We start from the raw sequence: 20903 nt of genomic DNA on the forward strand, positions 1-20903 counted from the left end.
TTTCCTTGTTTTTGTTTTGCTGCTTCTGGGTTGATGCATACACTGCTGAGTATGTTACAAATGTTTACACCGAAGTAGTTAAGGGGAGTTCTACAATGGCTCTCGTGCAGCAGTGATAAAGGTTAGCGGTGGTCAAAGCGGTCAGCAGCTTTTTGGAAGCCAATGGCTTGGTCAAGATCAAATGTCTGTCAAAGAAGATATAGTGATGCAGCCTGTACCAAAGCTGCTGTATGGCCATGGCATTGGTAAGAACTTGCATTCAGATGCAGACATCTGTGATAGGCTAAAAACATCCAGCAACATAACCCTACCAGACCATTGAAATGTGTGGACAGCCATGGGTATTGGTACAACTGGCACAGCATGCAGCCACATGCATCGGATATAGCAGGAAAAAGACAATGGGCTACGGCGCAGCGACTACGCGCCCCGCATCGGACGCGGTGAGCGTCGAGCAACGCAGCGTTCGGCGCGACAACGAAATGTGCGCCTGAGCAAGCGACGCACGCCTGAGCCTTAGAAACAGCTCGTTTCTAAGGCAACACCGCATTCACTAGAGGCGCTTTTGTACCGCTTTGAAGCATCGAACTCGTGGCTCAGTGGTAACGTCTCCGTCTCACACTCCGGAGACCCTGGTTCGATTCCCACCCAGCCCATCTTGGAAGTTGCTTTTTATTTATGAAGTGCCTGCCGTGATTTATCGCTCACGGCCAACGCCGCGGACGCCGACGACACCGGCTTTTCTGCGACACGAGCTCCTTAACGCTATCGCGTTAATATAGAAGTACTAAGCTTGCATATAGCAAAGCACTTGAAAAGGTTCAGGTATAGCAAAGGAATTGCATAGGATGTGGAGAAACATCCTACGGAGATTTCTGATGTGGAGATTTCTGGCAGTGGCAAAACAGATCCCCAACTTGTGAAGGTTGTCAGAATTCCCTAATACAGTTTCACTGCATATATGAGCTGAGTCAATTAGCCTAAGCCTGCAAATTTGGTATGTTGCCGGTATTTGCCAAGGCTGAAAAAGAAAGGTGCATTGCCAGCCAATTTATGTCCCCACAATCTAAAGTGCCTCGACATATGGTCCAGTTCAGATTACCTTGAAGTGCTAGAGGCATGCTTCTGGAAATTTAACCGGCGTTGCGATTACTTTTGTAGCACATTGTAATGTTGCATATCTCAAAATTAAGTGGTGATACTAGTCTTAGGATTTCTGCTAAAGAGACATGACATTACTGCTCCTTGGCTTCAATTTTGCAATTGAAATCTGCCTGACTTTAATTAAAATTTGGCACATTTTAATAATTAAGATCTTTTTTTTCTTTCTAATATCTGTCTAGCCACATAGCTTTTAATAGAAGATGTTACACATGAAAAAAACACTTTAGTGCAGTGACTGAATCTCAACCATGCTGTTTGCCTGATCGGTTGGTTTTCCTTCATTAGAGCATACTAGAATTGCCTACTCCTCTAGCATGGCCTATTGGATGTAAGGGTCGCCACTGGAAGCACCGGCGCTGCAATCATTGATGTCGAAATTGGGATCACGGTGCATTGATTCGCTGTGGCGAGAGCATGCGTCGATTTTGTCTTGCTATTTAGGTTTGTTCTGTTTTGATTGATAATAAAACAGTGCCCCTTGAGAATGAAAAATACTGTCCTTTTAAACAGAAATAGGCTTGCTCGGGGACTTCTGAATGACTGTAATGTTAGTACGCTCATTGTGAAATGTATCCAGCAATATGATGGGGACTTGTTTTTGTATTTGTCAGATTGTACAGAATGCAGCAACAAGACCTGGTCTATGTAAAATAAAACTAGCCAAAGATTTTTTTCCTGTAAACCTTGTTATGATAGTAAGCTCACTTGTTAAATGTTGTCAGCGTTCGGCTGTAGGTTACAGTTAGTTAGTCGAAACCTCTGTGCTGTAGTGGAAAAAATAACCTTGACTACTACATATGCACAAACATAAGATTTAAGGTAACCATGACCAGTAATAATTTTGCCCGAAGGGCAAAGCAGTTATTGCGATAGCAAATTTTTAGACAGCTATAGAAGTAAGGTTAGTCGTTTCATCGGCTGCATAAACTGCAGTAAACATTTGCTTACTAGCTATATCAACAAACACGTCGTCAGGTGCACACAGGCAAACACGAACACATCTCGCTCCACGACCCCGGACAGTCGCCGTCAGAACGCTGGCGTGATGAACAGCGGCAGCGGCGACAGAATTTCCCTTCATACTACGTCTCGTTCAGCTAGTTTCGGCGAGAACACAGCGCACTCACGAAGCCGTCAGCTATCTTGGATCCGCTATGGACGTTAGACTCTGGAGTTTTGCAAGATGCGTAGCGCCACCTGCCGTTGCGAAAAAGCAGCAATTGAGTAGTGCGAAGCCCGACTCCCTTGCTAAGTTGCCTATGCAGCTAGCAAGTGCGAAACTATTTAACTAGATTTTGGTACATATTGCGAGTGTTTTGCGCATTTAACACCCAGACAGAGAGCTATGAATTTTTACGCTAGTCGGACGCGCGCGCTGCTGAACTGCCATAAAGCGCTTGCTGGCTCACTCTTCAATCTGATGGTGGAAACGACGGCAACAGCGATAGCTCGTCGCGCTACGAAGAAACGCCGCAATCTACGCTACTGTTGTGTTGTAAATTGCCATGAACGTGAAGGACGGAACAACAACGTTCAGTTCTATCGATTTCCATCGCGATCGTATGAAGGGGGAAGGAGAGGGCGCTGGATACGGGCTGTTCAACCTGTTGGGTAATCGGATTACTTGCGTTCCCCACAACACAGCGGCTCGCATGAGAAAGTGCGACAATTTTGTTCTTCTGTAATTGTGTTGAGTAGCCCTGATGGAGGACCGTGGTAACCAAGCGAAAACTCAAGAATCTGCAGCCGCCAATTTGTTGGTAACAGAAAAAACAACGTTGCGAACCATCCTGCTTATGTGCCATCGGTATCTCCACCTTTTAACAGACGTCCGCCTCCGCTTGACTCAACAAGTGGAACGGAGAGATTTGGCAGGTCAGCTTAACCAAACATTTTGGTTCGTTTATGAATTCAAAATCCTGTTCTAGAGCATCGTTGTATCGCGAGCTCATTTCAACTTTAGGTATATTGTATGTCCTGCACCAATACAACAAGCACGCTTCGTGATGTGCTGAGCCTGCTCGACTGCGTTTTTCAAATGTGAGCAATAAACTTGCTGTAGGAGCACTGGATGCGTAATTGCGAAGTAACGCACGTGTGGAAAGAAAAAAATGTCGCGTTTATTTACATTTATTTGTGCGCGCTTGTTGCTCGAAGCGTCTGCGAAAAGTTAAGGTACAAATTAAGGTACTGAGTGATGCTGTAGCTCCTGCGAGAAAGAACGATGCAGCGTCTAGGCACTGTGGGAAGCTTACTTTCGTTATGATCGCATGCTGTTTGCGGCCTTGGAAAACGTTTTCCGTTTGCTGCCCTGGAAAAGGCTATGAAAGGATTTACTCTCTCTAAATAATTGCGAGTTAAAACATTACGATAAAATACATAAAAATATAGGAGATACATAAGTCTATTGTTCAGGACGTATTCAATGTGAACCAATTTGAAATGCTAAGATTTTTATGCCGATATGCCTATAACAAACCTGATGCTCTCTGTACTTGTGACTTGCAGCACGTCGAAATAACACTTGAGACTTTATTTTACATTGTACACGCACTTCGTCCTGCTGAGCTTCCTTTCCGTAGCGTGGACGGGCGGAAGAAGCTTTTCAGGTCCTTGATTTTTAAGAAACCGTGCCTCAACACAAACGAATGAGAAGGGTCCATTGTGGCCTATGCACCTTCGCTTGCGGACAGCTCTCCTTGCACTTCTCAGTTAGCGCCAAGGCTGCGATGGGGGCGCTGGTGACGGGTTTTCCCGCAGCGCCGCCTGGGCAGAGTCTGATAGCGTCCTTGATCACCCGCACCGGTGCGCACCGGGGCGCCTTGGTGCGCACTTTCATCCTCGATCAACCGCATCGGTGCGCACCGACCATCCTCGATCACCGGAAGCGCACCCTGTTGGAGCGGTTTTCCATTGCCCCGTCTCGCACCGAGAAAATCGGCGGTGCGCCGGGGTGCAATCCCAGCAAGCACTGCGGGACGCGCGACGCACGCGCGCACAGCTGACTGCAGAACCGCAGACGCTCTGGCCCGATAGCTGCGGTTGCAACGGAGTTGACGGAGTTAGCTAGTGGAGATGTCGGCAATGAGAAAGGAAGCGCTAGTAGTTGCCGCAATCGATGAGCTTTCTTCAAGTTCGTCTGACAGCGAAGACGACGTACATGCTGATCGACCTCGTCCAAAAACAATGTGGTGAAGAGCGACCGAAAGTGGACAGGTTCGTTGAGCGGGTCGTCAGGAACGGGTCGTCAGGATTAATTATAATATCCATTGGTGTTTGCTTGCAACCAGGTATGTCGGAGCGCGCCGTTCGACAAGGTTCGAGCGCTTGCCGCGGATGCTTAGCACCTGCAAAAAATAAAATGTGTGCGCGCGCGTGTTCGCGCACGTTTTCCGCGCCAGGGGTAAAGTGGCGCTGCATGCAAGCACCCTGCACGGGGTGCAGTTTTGTCCTCGATGTTGACCCTCCGCAGTGCGCCACCACGGCGGTGCAAAGCGCACCATTCTGGTTTCGGGGCAACCCCGGGGCAAAGTGATCGAGGACGCAATGAGGTCTATAGCCTTTCCAACCCACCGTAGATTTCCTCCAAGGGCGGGCGCGGCCGCGCTCAGCCGCCGCAGCTGGAGTAGAAGCTAGTGGAGATGCGCACTATAACCTGCCCCGTTTCTTAGCGCGCGTATATCTCCCCGTCCAGTCCCTTGCGCGCGTGAAAAGACGGCGCGCATCCTTGCTCCCTTGTGAGCCACCATCCTCCTCGGCCCGCCCTCGCAAACTTTCGCTCGCACCTGCAGCATACAGCGTGCGGCAGCAGTGTCATCTGGCTTGGAATTTACACTGAACGTCACGGTGACGCCGACGGCGGAAATTTGCCTAGATGGAGTGGTCATAATTGCTATCGCAATAAAGAAGTTCGTTAGCAGGGGCTGTCAAGCAGCTATCGTCGTATTCAAAAGTGGTCTGCATGTGATTAGCTGCCTACACGAGGCCAGACCAGCATTAGAAAAGACCGCGTTTGTCATAGCCGGTGCCGCGTAGCGTACACACTATATGATGATGATAATGGTTAAGGCATTAGAAACGGGCACGGAGGAAGGTGGAAACGGGACGGTGACAAATGGCCTGTTTAAGCCTACCAATTATATTATGCTCATTACGGTCTAGCATTTTGCCCACGTTTATAACCTCTACTTTACATTTTATTTTAATTAAACTTGATTCTGATAGAGGTGTTTTACATTTTGAACGGTCGATGCGTCCTTTAACGGAGGTTGGTGCACAACACTCGCGCCCTCATCACGGAGGCCACGTTCAAAGTCGAGGCGGTCGAGGGCGGAGACGGCGGCTCGTGAAATGACGCGCGTTTGCTGATGTTTGCTGCTCACGTGGCGCGCGATCAGCTGAAAAGTCTCCGATTTGGCCCTATGCCACCCGGCATTCTATTAACGGAGCTATCTGATTTAATGTGCTCTGTAAAGAGCGTTGTATATATATAGCAGTCGGGGGAAGCGCCGATCAGCCGTACAGGTGAGTCGGCATGGCCCCTGGAAACCAGGCCGCACGAATGTGTTTCTCAAAGCCTGTCGCCGAGCCCAATCTTCCGTAGCAAAAAACAAAAAAAGAAAACGCATTGCCAGATTTTACTAATAAGTACTTTTCTTTTGGCTCTAGCATACCTAACGCTTATCATGGCACAGCAATACGCGGCGCCTAGCAGTGCAGTCGGCGGGCTTCAGGAAACCCTTCGGACCAACCATGACGAGGCCTTCCTGTACGTGTCCCAAGGCCTCAGCTACGAAGAACAGGGCGAAAACGCCCTTGCCATCGAGATGTACTACAAGGGGCTAGAAAAGTTGGCCAATGGCTTGAACCTGAACTGCGAGCGTCCGGGTTGCAATGGTCCGGAGTGGGAGAGGGCGCGCACCATGCAACGGAAGATGCGGCACATCAAGGACGAAGTCGAGTTTCGGCTTATGGCCATCGAAGCAGCCGGCGGGGCACCTCTGTACGCCGACAGGCCACCGACCTACGACGAGGCGACGAGTGCGGGTACAGCCCGCCCACCGCGAAGGGAAGCAGAGGAGCTCTTCTGCATCGATTCTGGTGTTCAGGTAGGATGAAGCGGGTCTTTAAACTGAAGACCGTGGCTGACCGTGGTTAGATCGCACATTCAAATTAAGGAAATGTCCAGTGAACGGAAGCCTGCGATGCTTGGCGTGCAACAGCACACCATGAAAAGTGTAACAAGAGAGCGCTTGTATTTCCCCGATCAAAGCGTATATATGATCGGATTATGTGCTTGCATTTGCACATAATTTGCAACTATTGCACATTGCTTGCTGAGTGTCAGCTTGGCTTCTGCAAGGGACTGTCAGTATTTGAACAGCTGGTGGTGCAGTACTAGATTGTGTGAAATGTTTGAATTGGACAAATACACATTTTCGAACATCCAATCTCTAAACATAAAAATAAAATAAAGAGTTCAAGCAAAACAATAACAAGGTTTAGTACCGCCTTTGAACCCCTCGGATTGTGTTACAACTATGCTCGGTGTGCCAAAATTTCTGGCACCATTCAAAGCTTTAGCACGCCATGTAGGGATCGCACAGGTACCACTGCACTGCCTGTAAAGAGTGGTACCAGTGCTAATACTCAATCATCAGATTGTGAACACTAATATTGTTTTGCACTTTCTAATAGGCTGAGAAAATTTAAGATAAAAGGCGTGCACTGCAAGTTAAATGTGAAATTACTATTGTCGCGCACTGCAATTCAAAAAGAATTCTTTGGAAATTCTCGGGAGTAATACAGCCAAGACAACAATACCTTGTCTGAGCAGCTATGTCGATTGAATATTGTAGCATCTACCTTGCATATATGGTATGGATAAACATGTGGCATGCTCTATCTAAATATATACAAAACATCACGACAATACTGTTGGCAAAACTTCGCCTAGAGTGTCCATATAGTTGCTATCGCAATAAAAGCTTTGCTAGCCATTGGAAGTGGTAGGTGAAAGTTAAAGCCACCCATCAGTAAATTCATATTGTTCATTGGATTTAAGTTTTTCTTTTTTTCTGTAATAATTGGCAGACAGTGTGCAAGTATTGCAGGCAAGAGGTTTGAAATATGTAAGAGGTAAGGCCCAGTCTCATATCCATGTCCCATATTAATAACATTTTGAAGCACTAAATTGCTTATCTTGGTGTAATCTTTGCCTTTTGTGTCCCTGTAAACAGCTAATGTCGCCTAACAAGAGGAATACTGTGATGATTTTGCATAAACATAGCCAAATGCGCCTATGTTTAAAAGAAAATGAGCTTGAAAAATTCACCACATACAACTGGATGTAAACATTGTATCTAATTTGAGCTGTACATTTGTTGGTGACATAGTCATCAAAGCTGATCCAAGATTTAGGGTACATTCAATGGCTTCATAAGTAGGCTTTGCTCATTTATGAGCTAACTACACACAATGACCCCTTTTTAGCAATGTGCCTTCGTGGGCTCCCGGTGCCAAGGTGGTCATAACAAAACTTCGTTTTATTTACTCTTGTTGATTGGATTATTCTGTATCTCCAGTTTAGAGCAAACTTTCCTGTTTTGAATCAATGGGCACTTGCAAATAACTTTTGACAAAATAATCAGTGTTAATTACAGGTGATCAAAATTTATGGGTTATGTGAACTGTGCATAATAAATATGTAAAAAAGTTAACTATCTAGAAATATTGCATTTCTTTCCACCTTTCCTAGAAACAGTGTCAGGCTGGACTAAGCTAGCAAATGTTTTGGTGGAAACATAAGCCTTGAGAGATCTCTTTGGTGTTGTGCTAGTAGCATCTTGCAATGCAGGATACTAGATCTTACTCTTTTTCTCTGTATATTTGTTAAGCCAATTGTGTGTAGTGATGGTCACTTGTGTGTTTTGTTTGGCCACTGTTGTCTTGATTCTGGGGAAACGTGTATTTGTAGCAAATATACTGCCAAGGTTGTGCCTCACAACTCAAGAAAATTAGCCCAATTAGCAGTCCTGCAGGTTTGCCAAGTTTGCTTTGATAGTATATGCCACTCGTAACCAATTTATTCAAAGTCAAATTTTACTTTTATCTTATCTTTGTTCCCAATTCTTGCCCACTCCAGATTTTCTATATCTCTGGTGGAGGAGGAGTTGAGGCACCACCTGAGCCCACAAATCTCCATGTGTACCGCTTGCCGGGCAAACAGGATGCCATATTTCCTGATGATAAAGCCCCACTTCCGTGGCTACAAGTGGGCACATGGATTTACCCTTTGGTTCCAAAGCAGTCCCCGGCCCTGAGGTCAGGCTATGGAGCCTACCTTTTTCCCAACATTGATGCACCTTTGAAAGAAGCTGGTAAGAAATTTCTAGCCAATCTTGCATGGCTCCCTAGCCCTCTTAAAAACTGGTGCATCACCAAAACAGGTGACAGATTCTTTAGTGCTGCAAAAATGTAACTTTACAACGGAAACAGCCTGGAAACTGTGTCAGCATTCTTTTGGTTGTGCTGAGCAGGATGACACTTGATTTGATTCAAGTTTCACATGACTCACAGTGACCATGTGCTACTGAATGTTAGCACAAGTTGGGCACCTGCGCCATGTGCATTCCAGATGTGAATTCCAGATGTGCTCTTTGGTAACTGTTTGTGCAGTTTATCTTGTCCTGTTTTTCTTTTGCATGTGCGTTCTGTTCGCCTGCAATTCCTTCCTTACCACAAATTATATTTAATGTTACATCGTTAAACAGGTAAAACATGTTAAAATGCTTTTCCTCTGTTCATGCACATCATATCTCCATTGTCAAGTATCCATATCCATATCGAAACAAGAACTTACCGGTTCACGCAAGCAGACTGAACAATGTAGAAGTGTAGCCCATTTTTAAGTCTATTTAGATCTGTTGGAACCATTTTTATCTTATTGTGGCAGTTCGCACTGTATTTCAAGCACCTATTCTATCACAAGTGCGAGGGTAATTGCTTGTGATCAGAAATTTTCTGTAATAAATTGTTGTGCTTAAACAAGGCCGTCCTTTGTAAGCGGCGCTGTTTTCATACCTCTGCCTCCAAATTATAAGACATCAAAATTGACATTTTGTTTTATACCACCTACCTTGGGTCAGCTTTTCGGCAGTCTTGTGGCAGTGGAGCAAAGGGGGGGAGGCGGAAATTTGCCCCCCCCCCCCTTGTGCCCCCCCCCCCCTAGTGCCGCCCCTGCTGTGTAGCGTTATTGTTTAAATTACCTTTCTTTACACTAGAACTTGATTTTGACTTGTACTTTTGTTGCAACTGACTATTCAAGGAGTAGAGAGGGCGTATAAAATAGTTTTCGTCCATTGGCTACTGCACAGGGGCTTTTGTGGGAGTCCTGCTTCCTGCTGACCTGCCATACGAGATGATCTCGCTTTTTGAGTCTCTCATGGAAGAGCTGACTGCCATGAAGATGGAGGCCCTGACAGACCTGAGCGGTCTCCCAGATTCTGTGATGAGCCGGTTCCGTCGGTCTGCTTCCTTCAGCCAGCAGGTGTCTGAGAGCATAGTAGCAGGTGTGTGCCTTGGCCTGCCTTAGTTTTGATTACCCACTTGTCATACTGCTCTAAACGTGTGTCTTCCTAAAGTTATTATTTTTTGAATGACGAAAGAGTGCTTTTAGCCATTCTTCTAACATGACATATACAGTTGAAGCTCAGTATAACAGAAACTCAATTTAGCAAAATCTGCAGTATGCAACTAACTTTTTTTTCCTAACCTTAGCTTAATTCAACCCAATGTATTGACTGCATACATGCTGTTGTGCTAGTTAGCTCATGATTCAAGCTTAATTCTAATTCAACTGCCTGTCTTGTCCTTCGGGTCAGTGTCTTATCATGCGCTACTCTTAAGCTGGAACACCTATGTTTTTGTGAAGTTTACCGAAGTCCACACGCATTGCGTGTGCATAAGTTGAGCCTCTGTGACAAGCAAAAGACAGCCTAACATTAAATGCATCATTTGCACAATTCCTTTTGCATGGAAATGTTGCCAGCGAATGTCAAAAAGCATGAACTATTGAGCGGATGGAACACCATTTCACTGTCCTTCATGTCGGTAAAGAAATTTCACTGTATGCTCTCCATTGATGCTCACAGATATGGAAACACCATTGGCCAGTCAGAACAGGAGAACACCAAGTGGAAGTCAGTTTAGTGCCTCAGTGATGACAAAATGAAATGTGTATAGTCTCAGCAGCATTGTGCCTTGTCGTTATATTGAACAACATCATGGTGGCCCCGGTCTTGACTGATCACTCACAGTTGTAAGCAAACAACATGGTAGCCTAGCTTTGGCAAGCCGTGACAATGATACATGCATACGCATGGCAGCATGTGACGGTGGCTGCTAGTAGCATGTCCACTTCATGTTGAAGCATTGCTCTTACCACAATCTGTGCTGCAAGCATCAGTGCTATTGAAGCATAATTCCATAATAATTTGTAGTGTTTTTTGTGGGATTCTGTTTATAGATGTTTAATGACAAGGTGTTATTCACCAGCACCTTTCTAGACACCTGTTCCTGATACCCGGAAACCTCAACTTAATGAAATTTGCATTTTAACAAATATTTTCACTGCAAGTACTGTGCGTGTGTGTGTGTGCATACGTTTAAAATCTGATTAAAATCTGCTTAAGTCAACGCTCATGTTTTGTTGATCCTGTGTTGTCGTTGATTTTGCACTGCTTGTTAATTGTCTGTTAAGCTTCAGTTTAAAATGGGAGTGCTATTTGTCAGTAGCCTTTGTTTATGGTAAGGGGCATCAAGGAAGAAAAAAGACTAGGAGGGATTATGACATCAGGCAAGTAGCCTTGGCAAGACCTCTGACATCTCCCCTCCTTTCCTTCAGGTAGCATCTGCATGTTGTCTCTTAGGAAATATACGGGCTGCATGGTGGCTGTACCTTTCAAGGCATTGTTTGGTTCAAGCTAGCTTTTAGTGACACCTTCGTCATGGTTGGCCCTTACCACCTGCTCTCTGCTCTATCTCCCATACTCTCAAAGCGCTCTACATCTAGAAATTACCGATAGGGTAGGGCCCATCTTCCTTAAGCCTTTCCTCTATACTTTTGATGGTGATGCCTCAGAATTGTCATGCAACAGTAGTCGTTTTCCTCCTTGGTAATGATGATTGTGTACAACTTTGTTTTATAGTACTTCTTCTGGGAATCACATGGTGCTTCAACATTGTAAAAGTTAATGCACCAAAGAACGCACCAAGACGGAGCTATACACCATAGTGCCAACAGAGCACTCTAAACACTGCAGCACTGTGGTGTCCAGCTCTTTCCTTGTGCCTGTGATTTTGCACTCTTTTGGCAGTGTTTTAGCACTGCAGTGCCAACAAGCCCAAAAATCCATTCTGTGCTGTTTCAGCACATTGTCAAACACTGCGACTCAGTCTTACCTGTGCATAGCAGAGTGCGGGTGTAGGCCAGTTGGTGATTTATAATTTTGGGAAGTTACCGCAAGCAAAACCAGACTTGCAGAATGGGATGACACGAAGCGGTACTGACAACTGATGATGTAATGAAATGAACGCCAAGCTTATATAGATCAGACACACGTGTGCACCCAAAAAGCAACATTAAAAACCAATAAAATATACGGAGCGACATTAAACAGGGGTGTAATATAAATACTAAGAAAACGCTGACAGACTGCTGAGGCACTGAACACGTGTGTATCACATAGAAAGAAACAAAAGTTATTTCTGAGAAACCGCAACTGACAGTGAGCTAGCGCAGTCACATCCTTAAAGCGTCGTGTGGCCACTGCCTCTACAATCTCTTTCCAGCTGGCCATTTTTTTTCTGCCTATAATCTCTTTTAAAAACAAAGGAGAACAGCCCAGGCAACTGCGGCAGTGAATAGCCATGTTCGACCCTCCAACAGCCCCCAGAGAATGTTCATGCTAATGCACGCGAATGTTAATGCACCTACCAGCTTGTCCAATGTAGCATCTGCTGCAATTTAGTGCCTTTGTTGCCATCTTGTCTGCTCTCTCCAGGCTCGGAGGCGCTGTCCAAGGGTTTGACCAAGGGTGCCATGGTGACTGGTGAGGCTCTCAAAATGGGCACAGCGCGGCTCAAGCAGTACCTCAAGCCAGAAGCCCAGCCGGTGATAGTGGACCCCAGAGTGAAGCAAGGGCTTGAGATCCTGCGTACTGTCACGGGCTCGGTGCGCAATGTCACAGAACGTGTCGGTAAATGGTTACTAACTTTTCCAAGGTGCTTTAAAGGGACAGACAACCGTTCAGAACGTGAATCGAGATAGTCCCACTGATCGAAACATTGTCTCCTATTGACTAAAACGAGGAGCTTTCCTCATTAAATGAGGATTTAAATTTTTAATTCTTCATAACAAGTAAAATTTCCTTTGGTGCCCTCGGGTGGCAAAAGCATGACACAAAATAGGATGCCCTATCATGTGACCTTCAATTAGTGTACATGGCTCCTCAGCCTTCGTGAAATATTGAAATGCAATACATTTTTTTCAATAATGAGCTTTTTCTGTAACTTACAATACGCAGCTAAATCTTCGCTTGTTACGAGTAGAAAAGTAGCACCATGGCCTCTGAGAAGGGGCTACAATGTGTGCCGCCCGATCTCGAAGGCCATGGTGGCGCTGTGAGCACTTGTGCTCTTAGCCTAAAGAGGGCACCACATTGTCAATCTCCAAAAGTAGCACTAACCACTTCCCTCCTCCTCTGCTCGACGCGGCCTCAACCGTGGCGCCGCCCATGCTGGCCCTGCCGTAGCAGACGACGGCTAACATGCTACCAGAGGAAATCCTCAGAAAAGTTCGTTCGAGCCCTGCGGAGCAGTTTTTTCAATCGAGAGCTTGCTTCATCAGTTGGTAACTGTCCTTAAGAATGTTGTGTTGGAATTGCGGAAAAAATAGGGAAATGGACTATTATTTAAGGTGTAAAGCACGCGCACGTTGACAGTTCGTGTTGCTGAAACAGGACGCATGCACGCGGTGTGCTCAAACACGCGCATAATTACCAAAGTTTCAGGTTTTTGACAGCGTGAAAGTATGTGTACGTGGTTTCGTAGGTTCACATACAGTGCCTATGACGCATGCAATACCCATTTAGTTAATCGGACGCATAAATATCTTGACGTTAAGCAGTAAAAATTTTAATCCTTATCAGCGAGCCTGCAGTCCTTTGCGGCCTTTCTCGGCCACTATAATTCTGCACACAAAACGTGCGAGTAGCCGCTGCTCATGCCTCCAATATTGAGGATGCATCTGGCAGCAGCCGGAATGGAGGCGAAATGCAAGAGGCCCGTGGAGAGATTCCTCATTAGTGTTCTGTGAGTCTCCTCACACGGGTGCGGTATGTTGCAGCAGTTGCGGGGCGATTTTTTCGTTGGGGGGTGCTTTGGTAATCGCGACAATAGATTTTAAAAATTTTTTTTATTACAAGTAGTGCTCCAGGAGGGCACATGTAACAGCTAACAGAGGCTTCTGGAGTGCACGTGACTTTACAAGTGCCACTTTGGTGCCCTGGAGGCGCCGTCAATAATACGAAATAATGACATGTTGTTACAACTAGTAAATAAAATCTAATAAAGCAATACGATCACGCAGAGGCGCCAACTACTGGCGTAGCGCTACCACGCCCACGCAAGAATTACGCAACGCCAATGTGGAATTTACCGGCCCATGTACAACTACGATCAAAGTGCAGGTTAACCATCCCCAGGTGACTTAAATAAAGTTATCGGGAGCCGTCTGCTACGACCAATACATGTGGACGTACATTTGAATATAAACGACTGTAGTGAGCCTTGCAAAATCATTGAGAATGTGCTAACTTCTGGTGGAGCTCAAAACATAGCATGAATAAAGTCGCTTTTATGTCACAGGCCAGCTGCATATGCGTACACTTTTGCCGCAAGCTGAAACTAGATGAAATAAAGAGAGCAGATTCGAAAAAAAAGTCAACGTAGACGCCCTAAAAGCATGCACAGCATAAACACATACACTTTTTCGAAGTGGCAGGCATGAACTAAGCTCAAAACAAGAGGTTGTGAGGAACCGTGGCACTTCACAAAGCTGTGGCTCTTTTGCCACTCACTCTGAGTCAGCCCGCCCGATCCTATGTATCCACACTTATCTTCTTTGTGCGTTGCGCTCACCGATGGTAAAGAAAGAAGCCTTTTGCCGTCGCTGTGTCGGTTGCGGCAACCGAAGGTGCAACAGCATGGCATCACAGTTAAGTTCTCCTCCCTAACACACTCGATTTGTTCTGCTAACACACTTGATCAGTCCTTTTGCGCGTACTTTCGTCGCGCAGGGCCAACAATGGCAGTTGGAGCGTGCTGGAAAGAAAAAATATACAAAAGCGCGGCACCTGCTTCCATGCGACACAGATTGGCCAATGGGGGAGTGGAGGAGGCTGGGGTGACAGGAGGCGTGGAGGAGGAAACGTCGGGGAGAGCTGGGTGGCGGTAAGATCTAAGAATGGCGCTACTTTTGGAAAATGGAGGGGCTTTAACTAGCTATCACTAGGATTTGCAGCAGCCACAGGTGCAGCACGTTACTACAGCAACATTTTAGAATGGTGTAAAACAGTAAAAATGCAGTGTGTAATGAAAGTTGCACTCAATCCTGCAAAAGCTGTTCACCGTTTTTCTTACTCAATGTGAGAAGCGGGCTATAGGCGTTGCTCTCGCGTTTCAGTGTTGCGGTTATGGTGTGAAGAACTTTATTTAGGTCCTGAGGGATCAGTCTGGGACTGATGTGGGCCGCTCCCACGTCGGGACAGAGAAGCCGAGCCCCTCTGCCGACACACAGGCCTTTTGGACAGCCCTGAGTTGTTCTGCCAGCACTTCACTGTGCAGCGTCCACTGCCACCACTGTTCACCTTGAGAACCATCACCGGCCAACGCCAAGCAGCGCCAAAGCATGTGTTCTAAATCGAGCAAACCCCACACTTACATTAGAGTGAAACCCCACAGTCCGGATTAATTTTATTCATGATGACCGGGTTAGGTTACGTTCGTGTCTGCAGGAGCCTTAATGTAACCGCCTGTTCCCAATTTAATTTAGAATGTGGCAGGGGTAATGCCCTGCGCCCTAAGTAATAGTGCTTGGTGATCTCGTTGTAGGTTGTAACGGCTGGTCCCTGGACTCAGGAGCGGGATATCTAGCCTCTTCAGGGAGTACACAGCGCACTAATCCTCGTGCCTCCCTGTGCGCCACCTTGTTGAGGTTACACGGGGCTCCCTCCACTGACTGCATGTGCACTGGAAACCAAGTAACTGTATGCAAAGTGTTATCCCTACCCTGCAGCAGTCTGTAAGCCGGTTCCTCAACAAGTCCCTTCGAGGAGGCTTTAATTACAGATCACGACTTGCTAAACACCAAACTCTTCCTGAATGAATTAGTGGTAGAGCAATAGCCACCTGCTCGGCGATCCCCGAATCTTTTGTACAAATGGAAGTGGCATTTCGAACGCTCCCTTTGTCATCTACCACCACCACCACTGAATAAGCATCTTTCCCATTAATCCATGCCCCGTCAAGAAACGCAGACTCCTCCTCCTGATCCTTTGCCTCTCGAAATAAAGCCCTAGCTCTCCCTACATTGTGCACAGGGTGCACATTCCGCAGAAACGGACGAACCATGATATTGGCACTAAGGTTCACGTTCAACTCGTGTAGCTGCACCCCATCGCATGACACAGCCACCGATTCTACAATGACGCTTAAGATATACCTACCCGCTGGTGTACCTAGCAACCGCTCTCTCTGTGCTGTATGCTGCGCTTCAGCAATTTCATCTAAAGTGTTATGCCAACCCAGTCACAACAACATGTCGTTTGACGTACTCACAGGCAGACCAAGCACCGCCTTAACGGCTTTTCTGATTAAAGCTTCCAATTTATCATTTCTCCCCTGTTCCAATTTAGCATAGCTGCCACATACGAGAACTGACACAGAATAAATGCGTGAGCTAACTGCATCGCACCTTCCTCTCCTAGACCCCTATGCTTATTAAATATCCTTCTGATAGGCCTTATGGCTTCTTCCGTCTTCTTGGTAATACACTGAATGGTTCAATTATTCGATCCATCCGCTTCTACAAAACCCAGGACCCTGACTGTCTCAACTTTGGGTATCAACGGCCCTTTCTTAGTGTGGATTCTAATGAAAGGCTCAACGTCCGATACCCGATCCTTAGGCCATAAAAAAACTGGGTCATTAAAAATTTATTATCAGTCCCTCTAAGGTTGACTCACATTTGTTTTTTGCTTCTGCTATCAAGTGTAATTTTTTTTTGCTCTTCCTGTGCCATTTCTAAAATGTATGAAAGGTAGAAAAGCTCTCATTGGATATATATTAGTCCTACCAAATTGAAATTGAAGGAGTTGCACTTGAAAGAGTTAAGTACGTACAATCGTATGTTGGGAGTAGATGTCTTCTTTACAACCTCAAATTTTATTGCCCCAAATTTTTTACCAAAGTTCTGTGGATTGAAAAACGGAAAATTTTAGAAAAATTTCAGCTTCCAAGTTTTTTTATTGGTTACCACTTTACGACATGCAATCATTACTTTGTTTACACAAGTTTTCCAAAGGTAGTAACATATTCACAAATTACAGGTATGATTTAAAGCCACATGCAATATACATCAGTTTGTCTGCCTTGTACATCATAAGAGACGCCATATACAGAATTATTATACTTTTCTGTTGCTGTGTAATTGGGATATTGTAAACTTGGGCCTTCATTCTTCTGAAAATTTCTAGTGTTTAAATTTGAGATATAATTTTAAAAAGTAAGCGAACTGGGTTCAAGTTGGTTCAGCAGCAGCCATAATTAGTCTTACTGCATTTCACGTGTACATGAATGGGGAGTGTTAGAGATAAAGCTTCATATTAAAACACGTTGGCAGGCTAGTTGGTTTGAATCCATGCGTAAGCGCGTCTGAACAAGGACATAGAAAAAAACATACACAGAGACAGCACCGTCTTGTGTGTATCTGTTTCAGTGTTCCAATTTATGGCATCCTCAGCAAATCGCACCAGGGCACCCTGATGCATAATTTCATCCTATCCTAATCACACCAAGGTGATTTGGTGCACAGTGGTACGACTTGCCGAATTTCTTATTAGTGCTGGGCTAGCTTTCCATGCCGAGGACAACTCTCGCTTGTTCAGGCAGTTTGCATTTTCTACAATATGCATGCCAGTTACAAATCTCACTCATCCAGGGATTTCTTTTAGTCTGCTAATACCATGGACGAGTGTTATAGCTGTTTTATCATTTCAGTGCAAATTCTGTGCTACCAGATGGCACCAGCTCCCCAGAAAACTGTTTTATTGTGAGTGCGGTTGGGTGCAAACACAGTGGAAGTCTGGCTGCCCAGGGTTTAAAAAAATGGCTGTGCATAGTTAGGTGGTTGCAGTGATGACAGCCATGTTTTTCAATGTCAGGATCTTGGTGTTTTTTTTATGTTTTTTCACCTCAACTAAACAGTTAGACCCGGAATGCTCTAGTGAGTTGTGTTCAGAGCTTCGATTATACTGACAAGTGTGAGAGAGAGTTTGAGCCTCTGCAGCTTCTCTTGCCCCCATGTGTGGACATGACTTGGCGGAAATGCTTTGCCATCGACTCCTTTGCTACTTCCTTTCCTCGTGCATCGCATGGTGGATAACAGAAGCACATGTGACTTCTGTTCTAAGAAATGTCAAGATTTATATAGACTGTTTCTTTGGCCATGCCTATGTGTAACACAAGAACATGAACGTATTGACAGTACCATACAACAGAATGCTATAACAAATGAACTGCTGATACTATTGCAATGCTGAAAGCTGCTCGCAATAATGGACTATTAAAAAGTTCAAGTAATTTGGGTGGTTTCCTGGATAAAGAAAAAAAAAAGATTCACATGGAAAGGGTTAACGCTATGCAGGAGTGTTTCTGTGTGCCTGTTGTTTTCTAGTATACATAAACTGCAAACCCTAGCGCATTTGACTTTACTGCAGCCAACAAGGTGGGTGAGCTGACGGTGACAGTGGCACAGATGGTGGCCACAAATGTGTCCTGTGACACTTGCGTGGCTGGCGTACCAGAAGTGCCTTCCACAAGCATGGACAAAGTGCAAAGCGCAATCACCATTGCCAAGGGGGGCCTACAAGGCAAGTCGAATAGAATGTGAAGTCAGCACTGTGCATCCTATGTTCACTATTCCTCCTTCGAAGAGTGTGGGCAGTGATTGTGATGTTTGGCCACAGCTGAATCTATCAAAGGCACAAATTATTAGACTGACATCAAATTGGCGGGAGTTGCCCACAGCCTGCAGTGAATATGCCTTGCCCATGCTAACAATATGGTAGCAAAATTTTGCAGGTTTGTGTGATAGCAGCAGCAAAACTAATCGATGGTCTCGTGAGTAAATGATGCAATGGGGTCCATAGTGATTGGTTCACGTGGTTTAATGTCCCTGAGTAGCACTGTGGCTATGAGAGGTTGTGTAGTGGAGGATTCTAGAATAATTTTGAGCAGCTAGGGTTCTGCAGCGTGCACCTATATTGAAGTACACAAATATTTTTGCATTTCACCGCCATGAAAAAGCTACTGGTACAGCCAGGCGTCGAAACCGTGACCTTGTGCCAGGTGGTAGATTCCTTGGGCTCACCATTCAAGTACCCACTGCGGGGACTCGGTAGCTATGGCATTGTGCTGCTGAACACAAGGCCATGGTATCGACTCATGGCTGCATTTTGATAGGAATAGATGCAAAAATACTCAAGTACCTAAATTCAGGTGTGCGCTAAAAGATCAAGCTCTGGGTGTTTGAATCTCAACAATCAATCAATTGCCATTCATGTTTGTTTTTTGCTTGCAAATGAGTGGAGTTCAAAGTGTAAATATGCTCCATATTTCCTTTTTTGACTGATGCGCAGGTTTGTCCACTGTGTATGTTGGTTTGGAAAATGCAGCCAAGATCTTGGCTACCAGCCTTGCCAATGAGACAGTTGAGGTTATTGGCCACAAGTAAGTATGAATTCTCAATGTTAATGTTAAATTTGCAAGACATGCGCTTCCTGCTTCAACATGATGTGCAATACACAGCACATGTTCACTACTGCAATTATCTGTTTGTGTAAAAGTGTGACAGTTGCTTTATATGACATAGTTATGAAAGTGACAGTTCCTATTGATGAATGAATTAGCTACCTAATGAATGAGCAGATAATAATTTTCAAGGCTTAGGGTTTAGGGCTTGGAATTAGCAACGGCGTTTTTACTCTTGAGATAGTTCCATGAGGATCACTGTTCTGAAAGTTCTGAGAGTTGCAAAAAGCTGGCATGCCTGTTCATGTATGTAAATTTATATGCAGTGCAACACAGTTCTATCACTGTATTTTCAGTGTAGGATTATGTGCTGCAACATAACTGCCTTGCATCAATTGATAAATGTAGAATTGCTCAGGCAACAAGAGTGATAATCTGTTGTAGTGTGCCTACATGGCAGCATCATTCAGTGATGAAGCATCAGTTATGAACACATACCAATTTGCTAAAGGATGAGCTGGTGACAAAAACATAGTGCATGTGATAAAGTTAACCAAGACAAGTTTTAGGTTTGTTTATTTATTCAGATATGTCACAGGTTCCTATTGGAACCTGTGATGACAATATGCAAGCATATTGATTTTCATATATGTGTCTTTCCGGAATTGTCTCGATGGTTCATTTTTCTACTTGATAGCATTAGCTTGTGCAATGTTTAGTTATTGAGATTAGTTATTACGTTCACTTGCAATTTCTACATGTCTGAATGTTGTGCACTGGTTTCTCCTCAGGTATGGAACAGATGCTGCACAAGTGGTGGACAGTGCCATGGGCTCTGTCACCAATGTCACTATGGCCACAACGGCAGTCCGCGGTTTAGGATTCAAAAGAATTGCGAAACGCACTGCAAAAGAGACCGGAAAAGCAATTCTTCAGGAATATGTGAGCAGCCTCGAGGCACAGGGAAATTTTCATGAGAGTGCAGCCATACGAAAGAATTTAGAAATGGAAAAGTCTTAGAAAATTTTATTGTTTTTCATAGACCTGTTTTGTCACAACTCCCAAGAAGGAAAAATGCAGCTGTTGCGGAAGTTATTGCAATGTTTTTGTTTTAGTTAGCTGCGCAGGAAATTCTCATTTGGCGTGTAGTTCCTGTTCCTTGAGAAGCATATATGAAGTGTCTACGCACTGCATTAGAGTATTGTTGCACTACCTTTGCTTGTTGCTGCTAAAGTTTAGCACCTTTTGTGATGTGCCTTTTAGTCATACTTTTGTTGTTGCTTCACTTCTGCCCTTCAGCTCAAACAAAAGGCATCTCGGGAAGCACAAAGCACATCAGAGGATGACCAAATGGACCTTTAGCTCGTCCACTCACTCACCCCTCGGGTATATTGGTGCTTCCATAAAAAGAAGTGATGTGCTTCAAATATAGAGTGATATGTGTATATTGTATATGACAAATACAAATGTATATTTCAAGCGAAAATGACAGCGCATGCTGTTGTACAGATGTATTCTTCTTAAATAAATATTATTACAACATGGTTGCCTTTCCATCTCTATTGCCATTTTTAGTGTTTTATGTGTGATAGCAATTTCATGATGTCGAGAAGCAGCACTGCAGTATCACTTTTTGGGCAAGTTGAGAA

General features: G+C 44.9%; 1 protein-coding gene across 2 annotated transcripts; it reads left to right on the forward strand.

Moving 5' to 3' along the window:
- Positions 1-5461: 5461 nt before the first annotated feature.
- Positions 5462-20798, forward strand: LOC142579265 (spartin-like). Of its 2 annotated transcripts, XM_075689300.1 has the most exons (9): positions 5462-5688; positions 5833-6272; positions 8309-8543; positions 9540-9734; positions 12228-12422; positions 18222-18374; positions 19143-19233; positions 20046-20196; positions 20554-20798. In XM_075689300.1, exons 2-9 carry the CDS (start codon positions 5850-5852, stop codon positions 20614-20616), a joined length of 1506 nt encoding a protein of 501 aa, XP_075545415.1. In that variant the 5' UTR covers positions 5462-5688; positions 5833-5849; the 3' UTR covers positions 20617-20798. The 2 variants fall into 2 exon arrangements, with proteins under 2 accessions (XP_075545415.1, XP_075545414.1); XM_075689299.1 differs by having other exon boundaries at positions 5463-5688; positions 20046-20798.
- Positions 20799-20903: the final 105 nt, after the last annotated feature.

This window comes from Dermacentor variabilis, chromosome 4, assembly GCF_050947875.1.
Source record: "Dermacentor variabilis isolate Ectoservices chromosome 4, ASM5094787v1, whole genome shotgun sequence".
NCBI lineage: Eukaryota > Metazoa > Arthropoda > Arachnida > Ixodida > Ixodidae > Dermacentor > Dermacentor variabilis.

Coding starts and splice junctions, on each gene's coding strand:
- LOC142579265 (XM_075689299.1), top strand. CDS start 5,850: ATGGCACAGCAATACGCGGCGCCTAGCAGTGCAGTCGGCGGGCTTCAG. Junction 9,735..12,227: donor GTCTGAGAGCATAGTAGCAG/GTGTGTGCCTTG, acceptor TGCTCTCTCCAG/GCTCGGAGGCGCTGTCCAAG. Junction 19,234..20,045: donor GTTGAGGTTATTGGCCACAA/GTAAGTATGAAT, acceptor GTTTCTCCTCAG/GTATGGAACAGATGCTGCAC.